The sequence below is a fragment of the Amblyomma americanum genome, chromosome 2 (assembly GCF_052857255.1).
Source record: "Amblyomma americanum isolate KBUSLIRL-KWMA chromosome 2, ASM5285725v1, whole genome shotgun sequence".
Lineage (NCBI taxonomy): Eukaryota > Metazoa > Arthropoda > Arachnida > Ixodida > Ixodidae > Amblyomma > Amblyomma americanum.
Genome location: NC_135498.1, coordinates 371,781 through 399,549, shown reverse-complemented (window position 1 = coordinate 399,549; position 27,769 = coordinate 371,781). Strand labels below are relative to the sequence as shown.

At 45.4% G+C, this 27,769-nt stretch overlaps 1 protein-coding gene across 1 annotated transcript in view; it reads left to right on the top strand.

Moving 5' to 3' along the window:
* LOC144120408 (bleomycin hydrolase) overlaps positions 1-27,769 on the top strand; it is a 125,065-nt gene that overhangs the window by 57,294 nt on the left and 40,002 nt on the right. Inside the window, exons 5-7 of the mRNA XM_077652748.1 lie at positions 1,381-1,473; positions 5,099-5,254; positions 23,269-23,427. Of these exons, the coding sequence (XP_077508874.1) occupies positions 1,381-1,473; positions 5,099-5,254; positions 23,269-23,427 (408 nt within the window). The remainder of the gene's footprint in view (positions 1-1,380; positions 1,474-5,098; positions 5,255-23,268; positions 23,428-27,769) is intronic.

The window sequence follows — 27,769 nt, the reverse complement described above, 5'->3', positions numbered from 1 at the left end:
CGGCGGGGGACTGCCGCAAAACACGTCACGTGCCCTCTTGTTCAGCCCACTTGTATGTTTGCACATGTGTGGTTGGCCAATAAACTTATTATACGACCACAGTTTGTCGAAATTTTAATTGTAGTAGCCGGGAAATTATGTTTTCTGGGAACGTATTAACCGAGAAAAATAGTGTAACTATCGGACGTTCTTAAGAGACTTTTAGCTGAGTGCATTTACGTTCCGCTCCGCTGGTAGTTCCCCAGCGGAGCACCAGCGGAACGTAGCGTGAGTAAAGAATTTTAGCACAGCGTCTAAAACGCCCGAATGAGTGTAGTAGCGCGGAGCGCTGTGCAGCCCCTCCTATTGGTGAAAAGCGGAGTTACGCTGAAACAAATATGAATCTCGATTTCTGTTACTGTACTAAAATTGCTAAATAAAGGCATTATTTGTGTTTCTGGTATATATTTAAACATTAGTGGTCCTTACAATCCAATTTAAAGTATGTCGTGTTAGGAAAAACAAACATTTGGCACTGTGATGGTCAAGTCAAGCCGAAGCCCCACGCCGCAAGCTCATCCGCTTGAGCTCTTCCCCGAATGGCCTTGTCGCGGCCACTTCCCGCAGAAGGCGAGGATCTTCTTGCGTGCTGGAACATTTGCTCGGCTTCTTTGCTTGCAGGCGTGCTTGCGCCGCGTCCGTGCTCGAAGAAGCCGACGTGCCAATGTTCGCGCTGGAGGCCGCCATGTTAGTCCTCGATGACACTCGCTGGGCACTCTCTGCTGGGAAGACCAGACGAGCGGGCAGCGCCGCAAACCTGCTGGTCGCCTGAGTGTTCTGTGCATGCGCACTGGCGCCCTCTCTCGTCCGCTTTGCTCAGCTGGCCAGCTCTGCTAAAGGTCTCTAATGTCTGCGATTTTGAGCGCACGAACTGAGAACTCTTATGAACTGGGAATGTATCAATGAGGTCTTACTGTAATTGGGCTGTGAGACACCATAATATTTCTCTTTATCTAGTGCTATTTGGTTTTTAAGATTAGGCTCACAGCAGAGATTTTATGTGCAGTGATGTCAGAACCATCGCCACTATGCTTTTCTTTAACTGATTTAGTTACACTAAATCTGCTACACTTGTGCTGACCATACCTGGTGGTTAAGAGGAAATCGTAGCAGCACATAGATGGAAAACATTACAAATACTAGAGGACAGAGGACAAATGCTTGCTTTTCCACTTCTCATCCCTCATGTGTTCTTGACTTGCATGCTATGATTTCCTCTAGAGAATGGATCACCAACTTGCTCACTTATTTCCTTCTCAACTGGACAATTGCGCTTGTCAATCTGTGGCCAAGTGGTTATCCAGTTACCACAAATACACTGTATTCATTCTTGCTTTGCAGTTGCGGGAGTTTGCACGAGACCTGTACGCACTTTTGGCAAAAGGATGCTCCGATGCCGACATTCAGTCTACCATAGAGCACATGATGGAAACCGTGAGTGCTTGCATATTTGTGCATGTTTTAATTTGAAGGTTCTGTCAGTTTTGTTGTTTATGAAGTCATGAGTGTGCGGAGGGAAGAGATTATTTATTATCACAGTCATTCTCTTCTAAACTAAATTAATGCTTCTTAATTTCCTTTCCATAAAGGTGAAGGTTACATTTTCATTGAACCTGTTGCAGCACTTGAAATGTCCCTGAACACCCTCTGGTCAAAAAAATGTTATGCTTCGATGGTTGTGAGGTATTGTCCTTGGAACTTTTCAACAGTGGAGCAGTCCAGTGATTGCACCACCCTCCTTTACTTCTGTACCCTCTCTGAGGCTTTTTTCTCTCCCATCTGTCTAACTACCCTTTGCAAGCAAAATTTACCTTCTTCCTCAGACTTCAGTGGGAGTGTCAGTTGCCATCACAGCCCCGCCCTGGCAAGTATTTCTTTCTTGCTTATTTGCTACCTGGAGCATTTTCAGTTGTTTGTTTTCCATGCAGACTTTTGCTTTATAGCCAGATGGTGGTGATGGGCACGCTACTCATCCTTGTGGTTAAGAAGCTCATGATCGTCTTTGCATTTAAATGGACCCCATCATGTGTGCCCAAAGCCCGATTGCCTTTGAAAACACCCTGATGGTCATGTGGCATGCAGGGGCAGCACATTATGGTTTTTCACGATGCCAGCATAGGCAATGAGGAGGTTGACATTGTTGAAAAGAAGTGTAAAAGGGCTTCGGTTTGAATTTTTACTTTTCGAGGTGCGTATGACTCTGTAGTTTGCAGATATTATCACCGATGCCTGATCTGTGCACTGTACTCGTTTATTCAAAATGTCCAGACCTGGTCGAGGCCTTTGAAGTAGTTCTGAATGATATACTGTGCACTGATGACAGTGGTTGTATGTGTGTGTCTTCTGAACCCCATGTGCTTTGTTGGAGTGATTTATTTGCCTGTTAGGGGCTGCCTCAGAGCCTTGGTTGCCTGTATTGGGTGGTGACCCGATGTCTGCTTTAGAGCAAAACAACCTTTTTTTTTTAATTTCTTAAAGAAGTATAGACACCTAACATTTGAGTGAGTGTTTTGTTGTTAGTAATGATGTGTAAGGCATAATTAAACATGGATTACCACCTGGTATTCTCTTCGACCGCTAAATAATTTATAATCTCATTTTTTTCTCGTGCCGTTTCGGATTCAACAGCCGAATGAGGACTGTGACGTCAACGTGCGCTTACAAGCCATGTGAGACAAAAAAACTTAAATAAAATCACTGCTTTCACATTCGCTGTCATTCCAGCTCTTGAAGAAGGCTGCCTTCAGCACTGCAGTAAATTAAAACGAGGAAGCAGTGATTATATGGATGTTTTTCCATGTTTCACGGGACACAAAAGCACTCTTTTACGTCAGCCATCGTTCAACTGTTGAAACCAAAGCCGAAACAGCATGACAGAAAAAAATCGATTATAAATTATTTAGCGGTCATATTTGAATACTACATGGCGACTCATGCGTAGTATTGTCTCCTGCATCATTGTGGAGAAGAAAACATGCCACCAAAATTATGTGTCTATACTCCTTTAAAACCTTGGTGCCAGTGCATTGCGTGAAAACACCTTTAAATTGGACCATGACGTAGTCTGGTTGTTGTGGAAATGGGGATGTGTGTGCACCTTTCTCTTGTTTGCCCAGGTTGTTGTGTGGTCCCGGAACTCTGAAAGGTGCAGGGCTAGGGGCACAAGTGACAAGCATGGTTAATGGTAGAGAGAAGTTGGTCAGATGGCTCTTGATAACCACAAAGTTAACAAGGGCAGGGTTTAAATAGTGTCATCCCTCCGAGGAGGAACGCCTGGTGAGGGGAAGGAGGGTGTGAAGGGAGAATGATGTTGGGACGCGCTGTTACGACTGGGGCTTCCAGCCTGTCTACTGTTGGGACTGTGGCATCTCAGCCTGCTGCCACTGTTGCGCAGGGCTGAGCGACAAAACGGAAGGGTGACAGTGAGTCAACGAAACATTTATGTACACTATAAATAAGGGCGGTACATTAACGGCACTGTGGCCAAGAGCACAATGTGCTCGCACAAAGGGGCATGGTGATGCTCCGGAAGAGCATCTCTCGCTTGATGTCTCCGTCTGTTCATCTGCTCGTCTGCTGCTCTTGTGCGGTGCGGCTCGACCTTTTATAGCCTCCGATGACCGTTGCCGCAACCAGCCGTTCAAACCCTCCACAGTTCGAATTTGACGAATGGACGAGAGGAGCTCCGCCGTTCCAAGTTTGCCGCCAAGAAAGGGCTTCCGGCGAAGCGTCGGTTGCGGTTCGAGCCGCGCTTGTGAGCGGGGAGGGGGAAGATTCTGCCAGGCGTGCGTGGAGAAATCGCCCTGCAAGCCGCGACATGTCTAAGAGTCTGGGCTTGCGTTGTGCAATGGCGGGCGCACGGCGCTGGCTTTCACGGAGGCCAGCGGAATGCGTGCTCGGGCATAACAGCGCCAATGATGAACGCTTTGCCCAGACGAAGACAAGTTCACTTGTCGAAGCGTTGCCAAGCAGCCTGAGGTTTTTTTCTCTTCCTTGTTCACTTTGTACGCATTGTTAATGGCTGGTTACAGAGTTAATTTCCCTAGCTTATAGCTGCCTCTGCTTACTGGGGTCATTCCATTAGAAGCAACCTTTGAAGCGAATGATGTAAAAACTTCGTGAACGGACCGGTGTGGCGAAATTCATCAGGGATCGTTGCTTACAGCCTTGGGAACCAAGCGCTATGTTACAATGGAGGGCGGGGCTCTCACACAAACCTAGTTTCCGCCTGACATGGTTGAGAATTTACTTTTTTTTTTAAGCGTTCGCTTTTCTTGCGCATTCCCCTGTTTCGCGCTGTTCCGCAGCGCAGTTCTTGGCAGCACGCCAAGATGCTGTGCATCGAAAACATTGCAGCGTGTGTATCTTTTGACGGGAGCTCCCGAGGGGGTGGTGGTGGCTTCCTCCGCGAACTTGGCAGAGCGCCAAGACGCTGTGCGCCCTTGACAGGAGCACCTTTGGTGGTGGCTACATGCATGGGGTAATACCTACATGCATGGGGGAATACGTGGGTGCGTCCTTTTTGCTTTTTTTGCTGGTCAAGATATAATGACAATCTGTTATAATGATCAGATTTTCCGGTTTTCTCAATATCGTTATAAGTGGTTTGCTCTGTACTGGGTAGAGCCGTAGAGCAAACATAAAATTGTAACCACTCCGTAGCATCCCTGATATCTTTGTTTCGCCTTTATTGATGGTGTTTTGCTTTTGTTTCGATTGTAAGTTGACCCCCAAACTTTAGAGTTTTTAATTTTAAAACATAGGTCAACTTACAGTCGTGTAAATATGGTAGCCTGTGCATTTGCACACCTCACTTGGGGTGTTCAGTGACACTTGACATTCTCATCATAGTCAATGCCACTTTATCACGGCAGCTTTGGCACTAGTCTAGCACTAACCTACTTGCGCAAAGCCATCTTCTTTCTTATTTGAAGGGCTTTTGAAAAAGCCCTCTGTTGCCCATAACATTTTACATCTAAACGGTTGCTCTATCAATGCGCCCGTCTATTGTTTGCTTGCCCGGGAGGAAACCCTTATCTCCTTGGCTTGTCGTATCCAGGTGTATCGTATCGCATCGATTTGCCTGGGAACGCCGCCGGCTACTTTCACTTGGGAATACTATGACAAGAACAAGACCTACAACCAGCTGGGGCCTATCACTCCGCTAGAGTTTTATGAGAAGCACATAAAGGGAGTGTTCAACTTCGATGACAAGGTATGACACGATTTCACGTACGTGTTTTGGGTTATAATTTGCTTTATTTCTGGCTGGTCCAGGCATTTTTTGAAGCTTGGAAAAAATCCACCTGCCGGTTGTCTCCTTGTCTTTTTTGTTTTGTCTGTGTGAATTTATTTGCACCAAGGTGGATTTTTTCCAAGCTTCAAAAAATGCTAAACCAACTAGCCCAGGCTGTCATTTGTTTTTTTATTGTGTGTTATTAATAGGTGTGTTTGAATATCGAAATTGTCAAATTTCAAATCAAATACAAATATAATGAAAAATTGTTCGAATATCGAATCGAACACAAATATTGTTCAGTAAGAAAAAGAATCTCAGAAAACGATAAACAGGATGCCCTTATTTTTTCAAAATAGTATATGGTGTTTGCAACTGAAATAAAAATTAACTGACTGAGCATCATATAAAAAAACATGATGTACACACAAATGTGTACTATTTGATTAGGCAGCATAAGTGTGCAACCTGTAGTGCGGTCACGCAAAATGAAATCCATGAAATGGCTCATGACTGGCAACTAAAAATAACATTATGGCTAGTAAAACCTTATCAAGGCAAAAGCCCTACTTGCCTAAAGAGTCCACCGGAAGTGTCCATTCGCAGGAAGTGTCCGCCTCATCTGCCAGTCAAAGGACGTCATCAAAACTAAAATAAATAAAATAAAAACAAAAGTAAAATAACAAATTATTGAAAAATAAACAATAAAAAATAAGAGTTAAAAGTAGCTACAAAATAACAGCAGAAAAAAATTAAATACAACACGTACTGCCATTGTGAAAAAAACAGACGTTCTAGAAAGTTCAATGCTTTTGCATTCCTGCATGTAAGCAGACGTAAGTGCCCTCAGAAATTCTAATTCGGATTTCAAGGGACCGAAAGAAATGCCCGGATTTTCCGAAGGTCGATTTATGAACTGCCGCACGCTTCCGAAAAAAATGCCGAAAATGTGGTGAAGCTTTATTAGGAAGCTCCGTCGCACTAACACCGAAAAGTCCATGACGACCGCACAGTTTCGGCAGGCTGTGAGAGAAACGCGAACGAAAGTGAGGGGAACGCACATCTGCATTGGAATGGTGAGGCTGCGTCTAGAAAGGAAAACGAAGTGACCAACGACGCGCCAGTCGGCGTCCACAACCACAGCAGGGTAGGGTTTGGACAGTGGGCGAATGCGTGGGATGACAGGTGGCAACAGGGGCCCTCCAATTGTTTTCACGCCTGCCGTTATGCCCACTTAAGAGGTGCACGGGTAAAAATGCACCCTTTAATAGGCAGCGATTTTTGCAAGATCGTTTGCCGTGTTCAGACACCTCGACTCGGCCGTTGGGAGCCTCATACAAAGTTCCGCAAGTGGGCTTTTCCGCATGTCATAGTTGACCAAAACGAGATGGCGGACATCACGCGAGGAGAGTTATGCATACAACAGGACGGATGCTACGGGTATAGGCGTTACGTATGTAACACCTTATTGAAGCATCAAAGAATTTCTGAGATTGTTTGAAGTGGGTGGTCGGCCATTTTGTACAGATAAGCCCACTTGCAGAATTTCGCACAAGGTCAGGCCCAGCAGCAGCCGAATGCGGTGATAAACACTGATAAAAGCAGTGATAAACGTGATAAACACTGGAGAAAAAAGGGAAGAAGATGCATTTGTATTGTTTTCCTGGCACTTAAAGCTCTATCGTTGGATAATTTGCCTGGATACTGCGGTTTTGCCGTTGTCAAATTTATAGAAGTTGGCATGGTATACGATTGCTGGCGAATATTCAGAAATTTTTAAATATTTGGAAATTTTCATATAGGATTATGAACTGAATTTCAAACATATTCTATTTGTATTCAAAATTTACAATATTCGCACCCCCCCCCAAGTAATTAATTTCCACTTCACGTTCTGTGTTCTTGTGGTTGAGTTGAGACTCGGGAAAAAAAAGCAAAGTTGTGTAAGGAAGTACAGTGCCCAATTACTGATCACAACAGATAAGCAGTTTTTCTGGAATTGTAATTGTAGACCAAGCAAATGAGAAAAAAAATTATGCAGATATAACTATGTGCTTGCTTAGTCACTCTTTTTGTGTTAATTTCCTGAGTATTTTAAGTAGCAGGCCAGTACCTTCCTTCTATACTGTGTCATTTCATGCCAAATGCACCAGAGTTTGCACTCGACCCTCTCTGACTTATTTTAAAAAATTTGTGGGTTTTTATTGAACTGTCAAATGCAATTCCCCTTAATATCTCTTGGGGAAAAAATTTTCCCGTCATGTGACAGCTCTTTGATTTTTCCAGACTACGCAAAACTAGGTCTTTATAAAAAATTTACAAGAAAATACATTTGTTTTCTGCACTTCAAATTTTTTATGAACATTGTATATGATTTGTAGTTCTTAATCAGCATAAAAAAATGCCAGTAGAGTTTTTTGTTTAGTTCATTCATTTTTTTACCTCAATACTCATTTTTGTACTTTCCTTTTAAAAACACCACGTGCAATTCATGAGCAATATGACTTTTAATCGGCTTGCCATAACATGTACTACTTTGACAAAAGTTTACACTTAAGTTGAGCTGGATACAGTAAAATCTTGTTACAAGAGACACGGCTACAAGAGACACTTTATTAGACATTTGAAAATGGCTCGGTTGGTTTTTCTATGTTTGCTATTTTAACATCGCATACAAGAGAGACTGTTACAAGAGGCACTCCGTTTCTAAGGGCAACTTTTTTAGGTCCCTAGAATAAATTCTTCACTATTTAGAAGAGACACAATCCAGATACACTCACGCAATGTGGCCGACGTCCTACCAATCCGTATGCACTGCATTTTTCATTTCCTTTGGCTCGATTTTGTTTCGTTCTGCAGCTGGATGCCTTGCCTCGCATGGTGCGACTACAGTGGAACCCAGATATATCAAGTTCTAAGGGGATTGGAAAATAATTCGATATAGCAAATATTCAATATACAGATAGTCTTAACCCGCACTCGAGATCATGACAAATTGTGGCTTACCGATCGCACGAGTCATGAACCGCAACGTCTGGGCACACAACGTGAATGCACTTTTTTTCACGGGAAAGAAAATCGCAAATTTTGACTGCTTTTTGCTGTGATTAATGAAGTTGAAGACAGTAGTCTCGATCTTCTCGAGACTGTCCAGGTGCGACAGCCCGGTACCTTTCATTTCGCTGCAACAACGCCGAATGAGCTGAACACTGATGCCAGTTCAGCGGCTGTGCATGGGCGCATCTCTTCTGGAACACAGTGGTCCTCATCGTCGCTGGAATTTCCTTCTTGGGCGCCAACTATTCCAGCCATAATGTCCTCATGAGCAAGGTCAGCTACAGCCTGAACTTGGCTGTCAGTGTTGAACTCCTCAACGGTAAGTTCCGACGGGACAACGGCAGAAAAATGGGACAAGTCGCAAAACACGTCCTCCAAGCATTCATCGCCATCATCCAAAGCTTCAGGACATTCATCTCCAGCCACTTCAAGGCTTGCTCTCCGAAACAGTTGGCTACCATGGCCTGTTTTACGTCGTTCCAAACGCCGGTAATCATCTGGATGGTGCCGAGCAGGTCAAACTTGAGAGCACTTCCTATACGGAGGTTTATAATGAGCTGCATAACAAGTCGCCTTCTGTAGCCTAACTTGGAAGTCTTTATTATACCCTGGTCCATGGGCTGCAGTCTCTCTGGTGTTCGGCGGCAGAAACTTGAGTTCAATTTTCTGCAGCTTGCTAGTCGTTTGATGGACCGAGCAGTTGTCTAACAGAAGGCATACTTGGTGGATCGACCTGCCCAACTCGGCATCCCAAGCCTGCAGCCATTCAGCGAAAAGTTGGCACGTCATCCAGGCCTTTCTATTACAGCCATAGCGGACGGGAAGCTGCTTGCAGTTCTTGAAGCAGCGCGGTGACGTGGTCTTTCCGATAACAAACGGACGCAGTTTGCACGAGCCATTAATGTTAGCCGCAAGCAGAACTGTAACACGCACTTTGCTCATTTTCCCACCATGACATGAGCTCCCACGGAGATCAAGTGTCTTATTCGGCAGCATTTGCCAAAAGAGACCAGTCTTGTCTGCATTGAAGACTTCGGGGCAGGCGAAAACCTTGCAGCGATCTTCGGCCACTCCTCTGAAAGTCACTGCTGCATCTCCTGGCTGCTGACAGCCCCACTTTCGCCTGAAATGGCTTTTCCCACAATGCCGTGGCAGTTTTGTAGCGATAGCTACATTACGGTAGCATTACAAGCCTTCAGCGTGCGCCGCCACGCTGTCACGTGGTTGATCTCGTGGTGTGGAGCAGCTGCCGGCGGCGTGGCGCCGTGGCTGATCACATGGTTCGTCACGTGACCAAGTTCCACTTGGCCAGCTGTAGCTATCGCGTCACTCCAGGTTTAACCAGAGCTAAACCACCGCCAATTTTGTAGTGATAGCTACATTGCGGTAGCATTTCGAGCCTTCAGCGTGGTGGCGCCGCCACCCTGTGGCTGCGCTGCCACGCTGTCACGTGGTTGGTCTCGTGGTGCGGAGCAGCTGCCGGCGGCGCGGCGCCGTGGCTGATCACGTGGTTTGTCACTTGACCAAGTTCCACTCTGCCAGCTGTAGCTATCGCGTCACTCCAGGTTTAACCAGGGCTTAATAAACCACCACCAATTTTTTTAAACCGTTGCAGCCATCCAGTGCTACCGCAAAAGTTCTCTTAGCCAAGAGGTGTGGCAAACCATTTGGCCTTCCCCATTAACATGGGGCCATCCACAGGGATGTTATTCGCTCGGATTTTGAGAAACCACGCATACAGCGCCTTCTCAACTTTGTCGAAAGCAGCAGGGCGCGCACGACATGCTCTCGAGTGACTTTGCTCACCTGCTTTGAGCTAGATGTCCTGCTTGTTTTTTAACAGTGTACTTAGAGTGCTCTGTGGAATGCCGAATGCGTGTGCCACGGAGGACTTCTTTTCTCCACTCTCGACGCGTCGGATCACCTCGAGCTTTGTTGCGAAATCCAGATTCTTTCTCTTTTTCATGTCCGTACATGCCATAGCTCACTAGATGACAGCATTTACGCAAGCTACAATCGGCGCGTTGAAACAGACATGCACAACGAAAATGTGACAGGCCTTGTACTGGACGATGAACTAGACTGTTGCTATCAAGGAGGCACGAAGGGAAATGAAGGAGAGAGCGAGAGAAAGTGGGAATGCGCCGTTGGGGGGTGCTAGTTGTGCCACTCATTGGGGGCTGCGGGTGCAATTACTGCCTGGCTCGTGGCCTCCGCAATCGGCGGCACGCGCACGTGCTCTTTTGCTGAGGCCATGCCTGGCTGTTTCCACTTCTCTCATCTCCCTCACCAGTGAGGAGGCGCTGCCCTCACTTGCGACCGGTTTTCTCTCTGTCCCGAGGAGGCATGGCTTGCAAAACGTCGCCACTCTCCTCCGTGCCGCACGTGCGACCGGTGATGCGAGTGCCTTTGGGGAAAGCGCACCTCCCAGGAGCCCGGCACGGTGCTTGAAATATCGAATGGCCGGCGTAATTGGAGTTCAATATACTGCGCAACTGTCCTATAATTTTACGTAGTATTTTCAAGGGGATAATCTTTGTGTTCGATATAGCCCGTAATACGAAATATGTGGGTTCAATATATCCGGGTTTGACTGTATTGTTTAATTGCGCTGAAATTTGTCATTCTGCTTCTATAATCAGTCTCACTCCTGCACAGACTGCCACTGTTAAACTGGATTTCCTTCTCAGCATCACTTTTTGTACGCTGGTAATCGGACTCTCTTTTCATGAGACAGTTCTAGTTAATGATTCATCTGCTGTAGTTTCACATTAAAGACACACTAAAATGTCTAATAAAAGTCATGATGAAGTGAGCGAAATATGTAACGTATTTACTCTGAAGAAGGGCAGAAGAACACGATCGCTCACGGCAAACACTCAGGGGCGCCAAAACACCGGCATGGCGAAGGTCAGCTTGATCCCGATTTCCCACCCGGTTCACTCATCTGGCTGTGGATCCCTTCCACTGCTCCCGGCCTCTCAAAGAAACTTCTTTCGAAATAGCATGGCCCCTACTGCGTCCTGGAGCGCACATCCTCAGTCAACTACATTATTGAGCCCCTCACACCATCTTCCGATCTCCGCCGACGTGGTCGCGAGACTGCATGTCCAACGACTCAAGCCGTACTACGACCCTGTTGTGTTGTCGGCACTATGAGTCACCAGGATGGCTCCTTTTCTCCCTGGGGCCATTGTGAAGAAGGGCATTATCCCAGCAGCACTGCCATCACAGAGCGAGAGCCTGCTGACTTGGACAGACCAGAGACTCTGTCGCCGCCATTGTTTCGCCACCGTCTGAGCGCTGACCTAAGCCCCCGTTAGAACTCGTGAAATTTTGGCACTTTTTTTTAAAATTAAGGCTTCAAGAAAAGGGGGTGCGCAAATTATGCAAAGATATTGTGAACACATCCCAAAAAAACTCTATAGAGAGGTCATAACGTGCAATATATACCGTGTATTGCTGCCTATAGGTCTACGCCGAAACTTGCACCTCTTGCTGGTTCCCCACCAAACAGTCAGGACTCCAAATACAGGGCGTGTATTCCCTCCTGTTTCACCCTAAATTATGTAGTTCCTCGTGGAATGGCATCACAGCGCGTGCCCAGCTCAAAGCAATAAACGCGCAACGTTACAGTCTCAAAGCCAGCAGTCAGAGGCAGATGGAGATAAAAGGGCACAGATAAAAGACTGCAAACGCACAGCAAACTATTCAGTAGTTTTGTATTTCAGCACACCCGCATGCATGCTGGTGGTCTAGTGCCGCAGGGTGCGAAAAATGTGCTAAGAAAATTCTTTGCTCTTAAGTCTGCTTATGAGCGGAAATGCGAAAGCTTTTCCCTGTCCTCTTTCTCCCTCCATTTTACATTTTCTATTTATTTTTCATATTTTTGCTTTTATTTTTGTTGTTTTTAAAGTTGTCTTAATTTTTTCTATTTTTAGTTTTGGTTTTTTTGTTTTCATTTTGTTTTTAATTCCATTGTTAATTTCTCTAAGATCTTTATTTATATTCAAAAAATAAGTTTTTTATTTCGTTTAACAGGTGGCGTGGTCACTTCATTTACGCGTTTCCTGCAGTCATGAGCCAAGAAAGGCTTTCGTTTTTAAGAAAAATGATGTAGAAACACAGGACTAAAGAACACGACAACACAACGCACTGTTCTTTCTTTGTCCTGTGTTTCTGTGCTGTTTTTCCTTCATCAAGATTTACCAACTTGCCAAAATGTCTGCCATAAAATATGCGAGCAAAATTTTTTTATCAATGCAGGTAATAAATTAGGGGTGCTCCAATTAAGTGAGTGAATATGGTAGCTATATAAAAAGAAAGGGCATAGTATTCAATTACATTGATGCATCTTTAACATAATCGCTGATATATGCATGCCACCATTGCCTGGCACCACAGACGTGCCCCGTTGTTCAAAACACCAAAAGAGCAGAAGTCAATTTTTCTTCTTTTGCCCTCGTGACGTGGTATGACGTAGTACATAGGACTGCCATTTCACAACCTTCTTCGAATGTGGCAGCACATTGCTGGCGATGCGTTTTGAGATGCCAGCAAAACAAAAGCAGATCTCTTCTGGATAAACTTGAGATCATCAATGATGTGGTCTCTGGACAGAAGAAGGTGACAGTTGTGTCCTGCTCTGAAGTGTGCATATGATGGTGAGTTGCAACATCACGGTTTCCAGAGCTTCCACAGGGATATCCCCACAGGGGGATGTTTTCTTTTTTTTCTATTTTAGTTTTGGTATTGGTTTTCATTTTTTTGTAAATTCCACCACGACTGACCTGAGCACCCACGCTTAGCCGTGTGTAGCATCGCTGTTTCCGGTGAAAAGGGGATCCCGGTGGTTGAGTGTATGCCGAGCGTTTAGACCTTTAAAGGTACACTAAAGAAGGTTCTGAGCTTGTATTTTTGCCGCGGGAACTCTATCTGCCCGCTACTAGCATTCTTAGAAACTACGAATTATTGCCCTGTGCGGCCGATTTCCCTATTAAATCGAATTAAACGGTCTAGCTCCCGCCTTTTTTCCCCGAACTCTCCTCCGAAAAGAGCAGTCATCCAATGCATGCAGTGCCTTTCAGCCAGTTGCGTGGTGGCTTGCCGCTCTGCCATTGGTGGAGTGATACGCAGTGATCGGCGAAAGCAAAGAGTTCACGCATATTTTTATTTCCGTGGGCCTAATTTGTAGCTATGTAGTCTGCAACTGCAACTGTTTATTCACAGAAACCTTAAAAAGGAAATAGAAGCGGAAGCAAAGCTGCCACGCGACTGGCTGACTCCTCTTTTCGGAGGTGTTAAAAAAAAGGCAGCAGCCGGGACGTTTAATTCAATTTAATAAGGAAATTGGCCGTACAGGACAATAAGTCTGTTTCTAAGGATGCTTCGAGAGTAGATCGAGTTTTTGCGATAAAAAGATAATTTCAGATTCTTCTCTAGTGCACCTTTAAGGCCCATTTGTGGAGGCAACACACCACTTTGGCCCTAGCTTCCTGTAGATGGCGCCTCCAGCCTGACCCGATGGGGGGAAATCGGCAGTCGCCTTTTCCTGTCTTCCGCTCTAACTTTCGCTTTCCTACAGTCTATCTCACACTTTTCCAGTCTCCTCGTGCATTCTTTGTTTTTGCCTGATGGCGAGGGTTAACCTTGTGTGGCCAACTACCCGGAGTTGCATCATATTTGGTTACAGTTGGGGTGTACAGCTAGCGTGGGCAGGACTTGCTTGCAAGTTTCTGCCCCGTCCCCTTGTTGGGCTCCTTAGTAGGTGGCTGGCACTGTGGCCGAACAGTGCATATACTATGGTCAAATGTTAGGGAAATCCCCCAAGGTGGAGTAGATTTGTAATAAGGGAGTAATTACTCATTGGCATCCAGCCAAGCACAGCCATACGGCTACAAAGGAAAGCTAACAGCTTTCTCAGAAACTTTGTAGTTAAAGAAAAATTCGTCCTGGTCCAGGGTTCGAACCCGGAACCACCGCTTCACCGGAGCAGCCACTCTACCAACTGAGCTAACTGGGACGGCAAGCTAATGGTAGGGCGAGAGTGAATTGATCAATAACTCGAAGTGGAAACCTGTATAGCTTCTCTTTGGCTGCGCTTGGGTGGATGCCAATGAGTAATTACTCCCTTACTACATATATTTTATGGCTATTTCATTTCTTTCCGCTCATTGTCCTCTGAAAAGAGGGCACACTGAGATCACAGCAAAATTCTGTGCAAAGAATGGCAACAACTTTCATGATTCCATGTGGTTCACTCTGACCATGAAGAAAAAACTTCTAGACTTATTTTACCGTTCGTTGGCACAAGAACTCTCACAGATACCATAGTAGAAAGATAAAAGATAAAAAAGCTTGCAAACGGGGGCCTTCTTTCAGAAGTTTTGTACAGCCACCAACAAGAGACATTCTCAGAATTGAAATCTTTCAGAGAAATCCAAATAACAGTCAGTCCTCATTGTTCTTTGAACACTGTTGGGGGTAATCTCTGATGATGATCTCAAACATGTAACCTGAGAACTCCTTGAAGGCCTAAAGGACCAGAATGTGACCAGTGTGTACAGGATAAAAGTGAGACGAGACAGTAAGGAAATACCCACAAAACATTGTCCTGACATTCGCATCAAGCATCCTTCCAGACTCCGTAGAAATAGGCTACATTAAACTCCAACTTGGGCAATATATACCCATTCCACGGCACTGATTCAAGTGGAAACTGTACGGCCACAGCCAACTGACGTGCGCTAAATGTGCTTCTCATGAACACTACTCTGAAAACTGTGCAGTTGAACACGTGTGTAAATTGCGAGGGCAGTTATCCTGCATACTTGCGCGCATGCCCAATTTGGAAACAAGCGAAGGAGATTGCTAGTCAAAGTCAAAGAAACCATAACGTTCAAGGAAGCACAGAAAAAAGTATTTTTGATGCACAAACCTAGCTTCTCCAATGTGGTGCAACAGGGCACGGCACCACAGCGGCTTTCGGCTCCTGCCTAGGTCACACACAGTGAGCCTTAAGCAGGGCTACCTGTGCCCCTGGTGGCAGCAGCTAGAGCAGTGTCGGCGCCCACAAAACTGGCCGCGCAGACCTCCATGACAGCGGACCTCCATGACAGCGGACCTCCATGACAGCGGACCTCCATGACAGCGGACCTCCATGACAGCGGAACCCCTACACGGACATGCCGAACACTAAAACAACTAAACAACTGTGCGTTCTGCACGTTCAACCAACGTAACATATCCGAGGATATGATGGACATAAGCCAAGGCAGTCCTGTGCCGTCAACATTGGAAAGACGGCGGGGCTCATTGGATCAGCACAAAAGAGAGAAGCACCGAATCAGGGTGCCCGAAAACACAACTTAGTTCTTTCACTAACCACATAATATGAGATGGCTTTCAAACACTGGAACAGCATGCGACTCGTACATAACCTAAATGACATGAAAGACATACTATCCACACACTCATCTGTGCCCTTGTGTTTAGGCTCTAAACACGAAAACATTCTCAAACTCTAAGGTCTGCCACTGCGACCGAGAGCAGGCGAGCCGGCTCTTGGGTGGTGTTGCTATCGTAGTTAAAAATAATGTTGCAGCTCGAGAACACAAGCTTAAAACTAGTTTAGAAGTTTTGGTGGCCATCTTGCACACATTTAATAATTGCAGTGTGCTGCATATATCTAGACCCACTCATTAGGATAACCATCCATGAATTGCGAGACCTTCTATAGCAACTACTAGAACCATTTTTGATGGTCGGAGATTTTAAAGGGCCCCAGAAAGAGGCTCTCAATAAAGTTGCAGTATGTCTGGGATGTTAAAGGATGCCGCTTCCTAATTATCCTCCAGCAGGAATTTTTTAAATGCGTTTTGTGGAAGCTGAGTTATATGCAGAAAAAATTTGAACTTCTGCATCTTTGCGCCTTTCCCTCTCCTCGTGCATGCCAAAACAGCGGCGCTTCTCTGCCGGCCTTACCCACTCGGCCCCTCCTCTACCTTCGCCAGCTGTGGCGTGAGTGTAGTGGCCGCGGCCGTGGTGGCGCGGGACATCTGAAAGAATTTGGCGCTGTGAACCGATAACCCCCAGCTGCTGACGTCAATTGCACGACATGGCGTCGTATGCCAGGCTATCGCGTGGAATCCCGGCACCGCGCTTCGATGCGAGGTGTGAAAGTGGGAATTTTTAAAGATGTATTGTAAATTTCCCGCTCGCTTTTGAGGTCTCGTACGTGGCATGGACGCTAGGTGGCCTGTATTCTAGATAGTGCAAGCATTTTAAAACCAAGCTCAAACACCCCTTTCTGTGGCCCTTGTAACTCCAACTCCAGCTTTGGAGTAGTGACAAAACTGACACTAGAGGTCAACTGATTGAGAATTTTATACTCTGTAATAACCTTTGCCTACTAAACACTGGGAAAGCAACCCTAGCTCAGGGAAAATGAGCTGTATAGATTTCGTTTAGTTCGTCCAGTATACTGTGGGGTGTGGGCGCCCGCTGCTGCCATTTGCTCGTTAGAGAGACACCCCCATAGTCTGTCCGCGAGCGGAATGCAGGCGGTTGCGCTGCTTGTCCTCGTTTCCAAGGGAAGCTCTTTTGAAGAACCGCTGTAAATCACCCTTCCGTTCTTCCCGCTTCAACCTCGCATCCCCATTGGGTCACTCCGAGTGACAGTTGGGAGGCATTGTTTCGGCGAGAGGCCCCGAGCGGGAAATGAACGGAGAGATCGCCACCGACTCGGGCAGCAGACAGGTGCATATATTTCACCTCCCAGGTACACCGCCTTTTGCCAGGGAACCAAGATCTTGGGTGGTTTAACGCACGCACCTATAGCATGCTTGAGTCCATGCCCGAGCCTCTGGAGTCCTGTCACCCGCCTGTGCGGCGCTGACGCACTCCAGATTCGGGAGAGCCTGATCTGGCTAGTTCTCGGTCACCGCCGGCCATTGCCGGTGACGATGCGCGATGAGCCATTGATGTGCGACATGCGTCATCAAGATGTGCTCCATGCATTCTCCATCCTCCCTCGTGTTGTCGCGTGCGATTTAACCTTTGGTTGGCCGGGCGGCATGCAATCGCCCTTAACTGTGTCGTCGCGTGCGTATGCAGTCGCTGCTTTGTGGGCGCGGCTCCGTGGGCCCACTTTCGGGTGCTGAGGCTGGGCTATGGGTTGTACTGAGGTCTGGGGATCAGTGCAGTGTTATGTAATGCAGCTTACTGTATAATAAACACTTGTGCTCTCTGTTAACTACGCCTTCCTTTACTTCAGAGCGAGACAGCAGGCGAGTCACGAATGCTGGCTGTGCCCTCAGCTAGATCTGGTCCAAACCCGCGATGTGTGGGCACTCAATTAACACTTCAGCACTGGTTCGTAACCAACTCCACAATATATATACAGATTTTAATTTGGATCTCTTAGATAACCCATATGGAAGTGATCATCTACCTATACTACAGTAGAATCTCTGTGATACTAACATGGTTGATACGAATTTCCCTGGCCAGAGTGCATTGTGTACGATCTGTAGGATTTCAGACGTGCTCAACTCTCTCCCTCGCCTCTATGGTTAATATGAACATATGAGCCACGACCGCACCCTCGAGCACTAAGCGCTGCCCGCACATCGCTAAAGTCGCGATCGCTAATCGTGTGATATGCACCGCGCGCACTAAGTGGCGGTGCTCGGCCCGCACATCAGCAAAGTCTCGATCGCTAATTGCCCGATACGCAACGCGAGTAGAGAGTTGTGGCCGCACAGCAGTGAATAAATTCCGTCAGCCATGAACAGATCTGTGTGAATTCATTTTTCATTCTTCTGCATATGAATTTTGTTCATTTGGATGATGCGAATTTTTTTGCGACCCCGTGAGATTCATATCACTGAGATTCTACTGTAATCGGCTTAACATCTTCACCCGAAGTACACAAATACACGATGTAGGAAGCTGCGTTCAGTTAACTGGGCACTGTTCTGAGAAAAAGCCAGCCTAGATAAGTTTCGGACAACCTCTGTGTACGCGAACTTGACAAACTGTTCAAAAACTATTATTGCCGTTGTGTGCCAAGCTATTCCTCAGTCCTAAGGAGTAGTAAAGAAAATCGCAAACTTTGGTATACACAAGAATGTAAAGAAGCAAAAAAAGAAACAAAACAAAGCCTGGAGCATTTTTTGTAGATACCCTACTCAAGAAAGAGAATTTCATGAATTTTAAAAAGGCGCAAGCGCTAGCTCGATAAATCCGTCGCAGTGCCGAAAAAACTTCATGGCAAAGTTACGTGTCATTGATAAACAGCTCAACCACATGAAAACAAATGTGGTAGAAAGTCCGTAAGCTGAATGGCTGCTACTCCCCAAACAGTTCCCCTTCTGACAGCTCCCTGCATGCAGACAAGTATAGAAGAACAGGCTGATAGTTAAGGTGAATATTTTTCTATAATTTTCAGTTCATCCCACTACACAGATTTTTAAAATAGAAAAACACAGCTGAGAAGCAGACTGCCAACATGTTGCAGTACAAATGAGCCCTGCAATAATTTAATTCAAGAAGTCCATACAGTACATTCCGCCGGTAAACAGACCTCACAAAAAGCCATTATTGTACTGTTTCTTAAGCCCAGGAAGCCACCAACCTCTCCTAGCAGCTATAGACCCATAGCCCTTGCCGGGTGCCTCGCCAAATCCTTTGATAGTGTCCTGAGTATAAGGTATACTGTGAACTTCTCGGCATCCACCAGTAAAGAAAGATGCTCCACTTCGTCTTGAAAATACTGTCCGAGAAGCTTTTGTACATAAGCAACGTTGTCTTGGTATCTTTTTCAATTTAGAGAAAGCATATGACACAACCTGGAGGCTTTTAGGACCTGGCTGAGCTTGGCATTTGCGGCAGGATGTTTAACTGCCTAAAAGACTTCTTGTCTAACCGTTTATTCCACCTATGCCTAGGTTCAACCTTTTGAGGAATTTAAGTCATTTAGTATCTCAGGGGTGTATTTTAAGCTCAGCACTCTTTGTTGTAGAAGTGAAATCTGTTACCTAGATAATCCCAAGATTTGTTATGCATTCAGTCTATGTTGACGATCTCCAGATTGCTTGCACATCCTCCAACATGCGAGACAAGTACAGTTAACAATAAACAAACCGGCAACATGGGCAGACAGGAATGGTTTCCGGTTTTTGCACAGAAAACAGTGGGCATTTTTTTTCTCAAGCGATGCTTACAGGCAGATCCCACCCTGCGCCTGAACAAAACAGAGGTACCTTCAAAAAATTTACAATTTTTAGCGTAACTTTCGACAGAACGCTCACTTTCCTGCCTCACATAAACGCGCTGAAAGAGAAAGCCTCCTGATCCTTGAATGTACTCAAAGTACTCTCACAAAAACACGGGGGGACCGACAGGACATCTCTTTTACAAATTTACCACTCTGTAGTACGCTCTACCCTGGATTATGGGTGTATAGTGTACGAGTCGGCAAGACGATCATACCTTAAACGACTGGATACAGTACAAAATTTAGGTTTGCTTTTTTCCACTGGTGCATACAGAATGACACCCATAAACAGTCTTTATTTAGATACCTACAAGCCATCACATCGACAGAATAACCATGCTCACATGCTCATACTTTTTAAAATTCTGTTCGCTACCCAAACACCTATGTTACCCCATAGTTAGAATGTGCCCCTCTAGAACACAGTTTAACAACAAATCGCAAGCTATCAGGCCACTGCTCTTGCGTTTTGAAGAGATCTGCCAGATCTCGGCGTACTGAACATATTACCTAGCATTGCGCAAAGATGAGATCCACTGCCTCCATAGCACAATTTTCTTGCAATCTGCGATTTCACTCTTACACTGTTCCGCAAAAAGCAAGCCGCACAACAACATATAATTCAAGAATTTTTCACTGGAGGATCAATCAGCAGACCAAGGGATTCTGCACTCTTTGAAGTGGCAGTACAGAACAATGTTGAAAGCACGAACTGTTGGGCGAGTTGGTATTGCATGATGGACATAAAACAGCACAATGACACACGGCCTAAGAAGAGAGCAGAAGGAATAGTATAAACGGTCTAAACACAGCGCTGAACTAACAACTGGCATTTATTTGGTGCGCTGTGCATATAAATACACGTAAGGCAACAAAAAAAAGGAATGAAAACCACCACAATAGGCACATCCATGCATTAAGAACCCTGCAAGACATCAACGGCTAAGTCATAGAGTTCAAGAAACTGACTTGTTTTCCAGGGCACTTACACAGCTATCACCCTGCTTCTTGATCTCTGTGGCCTGTTATTTCTCGACACAGCTGATCTTTGTTTTTTGCAGCAACTCTGCACTTTTCGAATTGCAGGATGCACTTGCAATCACGACAGTGGATACTAAGGTTTCGAGAATCTATATTGTCATGTTGTTGCGGTGCTGCCTGAGCCTGTCATTTAGCCACTGCCAAGTCTGGCCAATGTAAAGACTGTTACATGGGAGAGGGATCGAATACGCAAGATATTTATTGAAACTTCACAAATTTCTGTTCATGGTTTTTTTGTGCACTCTGGGATTATATTCGCGGGGTTGTTGACACGCATACACAAACTTGCTAGTTTCTCCAGTGCCGCAATAACAGCATCCACTCACTCTTTTTCCAATTTTTTTTCAAATTATGTGAAATTTTATGAATGCATGTTCAGTGGGGGGTACTACTTTGGGAACATTTTCAATTTTTTGAGCAACACATCTGCCATGGATGAAAGAACGTGAACTGAAAAGCCAGAGCAAGTTAGCCTATCCACCTGACTGCTAAAATTTCGACCATTTTGATGCACACAGGATTTAGTGAGGGCACTCTTGAAGCACAACATAATTCTTTTTACGAGCTTTGAGTGTGAGGTACTGTTCGGGAGGAGCGGTTTATTGCCCCTAGGCTCGAAAGACCAGCATGTGCGGCAAGGAGAAAACTGTAGGCTCAAGTCCAGGAATCTGATGGTGTCATTTACAGGAACTTCACGAGTTATATCTAGAGGTGCAAGAACATCGGAGAAGATAGCACGAACTTGAGACATGCTGAACACATCACAGGCGAGCAAGACAAGGTAGTCATCTACAAAACGACATTTTTGCTGCAGCTGTGTGTACAAGGGAGCCTTGTAGTGCTCTGTCATGCATTGCTAAAAAGAAATCACTTAAAATTGGAGCAATACAGGAACCTATACATATGCCCTTGTTTTGGATAAAAATTCGGCCTTCCCACCTTGTAAACGTGGGTTCAAGGGAGGCTAATAACAATTCCAAAAAATGTCCGATTGACATGCCGGCTGCCTTTTGAAACTCCGTGTGTTTCAATGACGTCACTAACGCGCTCTAGGAGTTTGTCATGGGTCTGTCACGTCAATAGAAAGTGCTCAGTGGCTTGTCATGGTAGTTGTTTAGGGTGCTAATTATGGCATCAAACCTGAAAAGAGCTGTGTTAATTCTTCTTGCAGAAACTGTCGTAAACATTTTTGTGAAGAACCTTTTTTGGACACAATAACACAAATCGGTGTGGCAGTTTTATGTCTCGGTGGTAAAAAACATGGTCAAACTGAGATTTTTGCAGTTATTTATCGAAGAGAAGAGCTTGTCTAGGTTATACTGTTTGCACAATTTTTTAACCTTGCACTTGGACATTGCAAGACTTGTTTTCTTGCACTCCCTACATGCAGATTTGACGGCATCAAGTATTTTTTGTTTTTGGTTGAACCTATCCTTAGGCAGGACCACTAAAGCTCATTCCTTGTCCGCAGTCATAAGGGCCAGGGACTTCTCTAGTAGGTGGTCAATAGCCTTGGCTGGTGTTTGGGTTGAGTGCTGTGTCATGTCGGAACGCCAACACCTTCCAAATGTCTGGAGATACCATAGCCAGTAGCTCTGGTGCACTTCCTTGGGGCTCTACGGAAAATTTAGTGGCCTTACGTGCATTTATATGCACTGGGCACCGAATAAATGTCAGTTGTTAGTTCAGTGCTGTGCTGTGTCCGTTTCTACTCTTCCTTCTGCTCGCTTGCGCTGCTTCACGTCCATCGTTGAACAAGGTTGGCAGAACGTCTGCAGTTTGACATGCAGCAAGACCGTACTACGGTAACTGACGTGATGATTTCAGCAGTGTGGAACACCCTGAGGAGTGAAGTTGTGGAAAACTGTTTCAGAAAAGCGTGCTTTATAGGTTAGAAGGGGCCTCTTGTGGAAGATCCCGCGGAAAACTGCCTTGAAAATGAAGCTTGGGCGAGCATCCAAGAGAACGCCATCCTCTAGGCGGGCAGTGGAAGTCCTATCCTCTCTCGCCACTTTTACTTCGTGGCGAGGTGGCCCTGCTCACGCACCTAACTTATTCCAACACCACGGTTATGGTGGCATTCTGTGCTACACTTTGCGGCAGCCATATGCAAGGTATATCGGCTGCAACGCAGTTATGCTAAAACGAGCACCAAATTTTGCAAGCACTTGGCTAGGAATGCCGACCTTATACAGCCTCTGGTTTGCCCTACAGGATTTGCATAGGTACACAAGGTGCTGCTCAAACAAGCAGCAAAAAACCCTTCCTGTTTCTTCGGAGAGTTAGTTGATGATAGTGTTGAAATTGGCTGTGTTATCTTTGCAGGGTTTCAACTTATTTCTTTTAATAATGCTGTTTTGAAGGCAGATGCACTAGGCACCGTGAAGGTGTGCTAGGTGGCAGCATGCATGTGCCTTTCTAAAATTTAAGGACCATACCGGCATTGTAGGAATTATAGCCTCGGAGGGAACTGACTGCACTTGTGTTCAAGCCATGTGAAGCGCATGGAGCGAGTTAAAAGTATTTGCCCATGTCGTAGGGGTATTAAATGGGGTGCCACCACTCAGTGCTTCTCGAGGATGTGACACTGATTCATTTTATTTTTATTTGCCTCAAGGTGTGTTTAGTGAATGACACCCGGCAATCAAACCCTTTTGGTGACACCTACACTGTTGACTGCCTAGGCAACGTGGTTGGAGGTGCTGCAATCATCTACAACAACCAGCCGATGGATGTATTCATGCAGTCCATTGTCGACTCAGTCATGAACAATGAGGTACGTACTCATGATTGCTGAAGTGCTATTTTCATTCCAGATGACATTGTCCTTGCATGTGTGCTGCATTTAGGATTACGAAATTGAAGAGAATCTCTTGCGATTGGAACTTACTCATGGAAAGCCCAAAGGCGTTAAAGTTGTGATTTGTGGCATTAAGAATCCAGTTGGTTCTTGCAGATGTTTTATGCATAATCAGCTGATAGCTGAACAATTTTTCAGACTGCATTAATTTGGACTTGAAGCTAGATAGCCTCTCTTTCAGGATAATGTCATTTTGACATTAGTGATGGCAGGGGCAGCATCTTGAGAGGAGGAAGGGAAAAACGCTGGCCAATTGGCGAGGGTGCTGAATCACAGAAGTACGCGTCATAGACGTCCGGCTTATTCGAGGGCCATATACCAGATCAGTGCTGTTAAGGGGGAACTAAACTAAGAATTCTGATTAATGCAAACTAGAGAATAATAAATTGTAATAGTCACACCTAGTTAATGACCCCTGTTTATATGGATGACTTGAATTATGGACATTCTTTATGGGGGCCAGACTTTTTTCTTGTATTTTCACCTCGTTAATATGTCAACTCACTGTCCTGAGAATGAGCAGAGAGAAAATGCACTGAGCCTATTGTGGCACATATAATCTTGTCGCGTTAATATGGAGAGCGATCAAAATCTCGACTACCCCAGACAGACATTTTCATTTTTGTATTTTGAGTGCTCGGCACCAGTGAAAAGCAGTGCAAATTTGCCAGAATGATAGCTTATGATGACTTTCTTTTGTGGTTTCGTGCTTTCCAGTGCCATGGTGCCCGGTGGACGGGCCTTACCATTTGTCATGTTGCATGAATGGTCACTAAGCACCCTCTTTGTGCAGCTTATGTTACTTTGAAAGTAAGCATGTGTGAATATTCGATAATTTTGAATAATAGTAAAGTATTTGACTCGATCCAAATGTTTGGTATTCGAAACCTTACAAGGTAACATTTCTGGAACTCTTGCTGTATGTGGATTTGGTTAAGCGCACCTCCTCCAGGATGGCACTGCGGTGAGCGTGCAACCAAAGCCCAGACTCCGCGCCTCTTGCCGGCGCTCCCGTGCGTATGCCGGAGCCGGTCTGCATATGCTTGCAGTGACAGATGTGAGCAGGCAGAAGCGCTGTGCCTAGACCTGTACCTGCCAGGTGTCTGTGGCCTTGCTACCCGCGGTGCACACGCTGTAAACGGCACGGTGGCGTGCATCAATAGAGATTTAGCACAGCGCAATAGGCATGCAAACACCTGACCGGCGCCTGGCACCTTAGGGTGTCCTCAGGGCGATTTGCGCATGCGCAGTGGCTCCGTGCGGAAGCAGATTGTGCTATGCTAAATCTCTCGATTCCGAGGGTGCAGGTTCTCTTGACTGCAGTTGCCGTGGAGTTCCTCAGGGAGTTCTTAGCCCAACCCTATTTAACGTGGCATTGATTGGACTGGTGAATGAACTTCCACTAACATTCACATCAGTGCCTATGCTGCTGATATCTGCATCTCGGCGTCGGGTTCGACACGTCCGCAAATGCGTGCGAGATTACAACGTGCCGTGTCATCTACTTCAAGGTACCTACGGCGTCAGGGTTTGCACTTGGCAGCTGAAAAATGTGCTGTGGTCGCATTCACGCGCAAGTCTGTCTGCCACTACCCGGTAACTCTTCAAGGGGTTGCAATACCATACGTCTCCCACCACAGATTTTTGGGCATTATCATTGACCGCGATCTGTCATGGTCGAGGCATATAAACATGCTAAAGAAAAGACTCACTCTTTTTGCCATGTGCTTCGCTTTGTGGCAGGCATTAAATGGGGCCCAACGGAGCGCTTCTTGCTTCAACTTTACTATACCCTCTTTATTGGCTACATTCGTTACAGCCTTCCTGTACTCTCTAACATGAGTATTTCCTGCTTGCGGACATCAGAGAGTGTCCAAGCACAGGCGCTCAGGATATGCCTCGGATTACCACGTTGTGCCTCGAACAAAGGCACGATTGAGGAATCTCGTGCGTGCCCAATATCGGTCTACCTGTCACACGAACAACTTCGTGTATATTTACGTGCGCTTACACGGCACCGCTGTCACCCGCTGACGAAGATTTTTGATGAGCGACCGGACAGCAGTTTTGCACGCGCATTGCGCTTCCATCGCTCCGAATTGCCATCAGACTATGCCCTGCCGCATCATTCCTTGCAGCCCCCATGGGTAATGGCTCAGCCTTCAGTCTGCCCGCATGTCCCTGGCATAATCAAGAAGTCTGCGATGCCTGTTAGCGGACTGAAGCAACTCGCACTTGCCTACATCTGGTCAGAATACCACAAATGTGTGCACGTCTACACGGATGGATCTGCGTCTCCAAATGCACCAACAGCAGCTTTCGCAATCCCTGCACAACAGACGACCCGCAGATTCATTTTGGGACACAAGTCTACTTCAACCGCTGCAGAGCTTGTGGGCCTTCGGGAATCGATTCGCCACATCTGTGTCAGCCAAGCAAAAGCATGGTTGACACAGAGCCGTCCTAAAAGAGTGATCGATTGGGCTAAAATTCGTCAATGTGTTCTTCCGTATATTAGTCAGCATTGACAGTTTCCACTAGTTCAATATCTGCGCCAATATGCAATTTTGGAGGTGCTGCATTGCATCATGACTCGAGCTGACAGGTATTGCCAGCAGATCTCTCGAGTTATATGGAAGAAATAAAAAAAATCTTTATTTCAGGTTTTGAATTGCTGAGCAGCTTCTGGTATCATCCAGTGTCTTGCTATCACTGTATGCAGCATGACAGTGCTTGGTGCTGGATGGCTACATGGCCGTCAATAATAGCACATGCTGGGACAAAGGAAAGCCCCGATAGGAGCACACCACGGAAGAGCTGCAAAGGGCCTGAAATGGAAAGGCCTCTGGAGAGAACAAAAAATATTAGGAGACAAAGCAGCAAACATGCCCATTGCAAGCACCCTGTCAGCATTATAACTAGGCTTTGGGCTTTTTTTTTTTGCTATTTTTGACTGAAAACTGTCTTGAGCACATTAACATGCAGTGCAACGAAATGAAGGTGAATGAATGTACAATTTTTTATAGTATTCATTTTAAATTGAAAAATTGCACAGTAATGTAAATTTTCTTAGTTTAATACAAATTTTTGATGAATTTTGATGAATGTTATGGTTTGTAACATGAAAAGAAAAAATATATTTGACATTCTAAATTACACTATCTTGCTTGTTTTATTGCATAAAGCACTTGAAACTTTCAATCCTTTTGCTTGCTAACACAGTAAGCTGCAGAAAACATGTTCGGCGCTTCATATAAAGCAGCTATTTCTTTGAAGTGTTACAAAAGCTATTTTTTTCTCTAAGTATTTTTATCGATAAATGCTAGAAAGTACAAACACTTGAATAACATGAATATGCCTCTCTATGATACATTTAAAGAGCACCTGCGGTATTGTAATACACAAGAAAAATTGTAAATTACAAAAATTTAGTGAGGATCACTGCAAAATTTCGAAAAGGTATATTGTGTCATGAAAGAAAGATTGGCTGATATGTATCAGGTGCGCACAATGTTTCAAATTAACATCACTAAATGCTACATATAAGAATAGTTTCACTTAAATGGTGACTTTAGCTACAAAAGATGATCTTCACTAAACAAAGTTCACGTGCCATGACATGAAACAGGTTTATATTGATGGATACGTATAAACATTCAACATGCACAGAAGAGCAGTTAAATTTCTCCTGGGCATTAACCTGGGAAGAAGACCAGAAAACAAGCCATCATCACTCAAGCAGAGATGTCATAGAAACTCGACATTGTTCTTGTAAATGAGCAAGGCATCAAATGACTTGTGACCTTTTTTATAGGCCATTGGCTGTAGCTCAAGGTTTTATCCCCAGTATGAGCATCCAGAGATACTTATTCAAGTTGACTGAAATCGTACTGCCTCTATCGAGAAAAGACAGCCCGAAAAGTTTGCTTCATCTTGTTTTCTGTTGGGTTCACTGCATTGGGCAATTGACCTCACTGCACAGCACCATGGGGGAGGGGGGGTTCTGTTCTTGGGCGGAGCGGCTGTCCGTAGCGATGGCGATTCCAAATCTTCAGTATGAGCATTCAGAGATACTTATTCAAGTTTACTGAAATCGTACTGCCTCTATCGAGAAAAGACAGCCTGAAAAGTTTGCTTCATCTTGTTTTCTGTTGGGTTCACTGCATTGGGCAATTGACCTCACTGCACAGCACCATGGGGGAGGGGGGGTTCTGTTCTTGGGCGGAGCGGCTGTCCGTAGCGATGGCGATTCCAAATC